Below are 1403 nucleotides of genomic sequence, written 5' to 3'. Positions count from 1 at the left end.
CGCTTTCGTTTCGAGAGACGAACAACGAGGACGTCGAACGTTGGCGTGGCTGTTGGCGAGCGAGCCTTCCTCCACGTTCCTTCAAAATGTTATAATCAATGGCACGAAGGCAAAGGGTCGCGCAATTAAAGTTAATTAAGCAAGACGGGATCACGCGCGAGTCGACTGAAATCTGCGGATTACGGTAGCACGACGGAATCGAATGTGCTGTCACGCGATAAATGCTTGATAACCGCGCGGTTACGGCATCGATCTCCAGCGAGCCCGTTTTTACGCTTATGCGCGATGGCTTTTTACGGGCGTATCTCTCTCTTCGCGTCCGATTTAACGTCAAGCCGGGATTCTCCGATTCGCGAGTTCGCATTTCACGCGATTGCGGCACGAGCCCGACGATAAAGGAAGATATCGTCGCGCGCGTTATTGCCGAGATTATCGACACTCGTTCCGTAACGAGAAGACAACGCATTTATGATTTTCGTTACGATAAATGGTAATTCAACACCGTTGACCTCATTCACAAACGGTTGAGTTCCCGTTTGTGCGGATGAGGACGTTACTCGGCTAATTAGGAAATATTTTGCGAAGTATTTGTACAGGGGAATATTGAGAGGAAAACAAAACAAACACATACCAAACAAAATATCATTGACGTGATCCAGTAAAAATGTAGCACGCGAATTCAGCACGTGGCAGTCGACGTGTCGAACGAGAATCCCGGCAATTGACTTGTGTGATGGTACAAAGCTCTGATAATTGTCGATCATGTTTATAAACAAGGCTTCGAAGGCTCTGACGGCCGCCTGGACGCCTGCTAGCGATCGTTAGAGAGACCTGCCTAGTCGGCACTGTGGGTCTACGTGGAGAGGCCGACCGTGGCACAAGTTCCGAGTTTGGCTACAATAATTCATACATAACGCAACACGGCTCTCCGTTTAATTCGACAGGGATCGTTTATATATATATATATATATATATATCTCTCTTCCTCTTCAATAAATCATTCACCCCCGAAAGTCAACCTCGTCTATTACGATCTTCTCCGCAGAATGACTTCGGGATAAAAAGATGGAGCTTGGTTTAAACGGTGTAACATTTTTACCTACGCGACTTCGTTCTATCTTCATTTCGCGGAGAGCCGTGGAACAGTCCGGTCGGAACTCAAAGAGCGCGATAAATCCACCCCGCGCTCTTTAAGAGTAAAGAGACCGTTACGTTTTAACTATTCATCCCCGAGCGAGATCATCGACTCTCTCCTCTGCACGGATAACGCGCGTAAATCTGTACGCGATCTATGGGGGGCAAAGAGAAGGAGAGAAACGCAGACGAAATTTTATTAATCTACTGTCGCACCCCCGCGAGTAAATTCGAGCGAGTAAAACGCTCGTCGCAAAGTGTCAGGGGGG

At 47.8% G+C, this 1403-nt stretch overlaps 1 protein-coding gene across 1 annotated transcript in view; it reads left to right on the top strand.

Moving 5' to 3' along the window:
* Window positions 1-762: 762 nt before the first annotated feature.
* LOC106743825 (nephrin) overlaps window positions 763-1403 on the top strand; it is an 84485-nt gene continuing 83844 nt past the window's right edge. Inside the window, exon 1 of the mRNA XM_014618036.1 lies at window positions 763-820. Within this exon, the coding sequence (XP_014473522.1) occupies window positions 763-820 (58 nt within the window). The remainder of the gene's footprint in view (window positions 821-1403) is intronic.

This window comes from Dinoponera quadriceps, unplaced genomic scaffold (assembly GCF_001313825.1).
Source record: "Dinoponera quadriceps isolate SergipeBrazil2010 unplaced genomic scaffold, ASM131382v1 scaffold1153, whole genome shotgun sequence".
NCBI classification, from domain to species: Eukaryota; Metazoa; Arthropoda; class Insecta; order Hymenoptera; family Formicidae; genus Dinoponera; species Dinoponera quadriceps.
The sequence above is the reverse complement of the archived record's forward strand: the minus strand, read 5'-3'. Positions and strand labels throughout refer to the sequence as shown.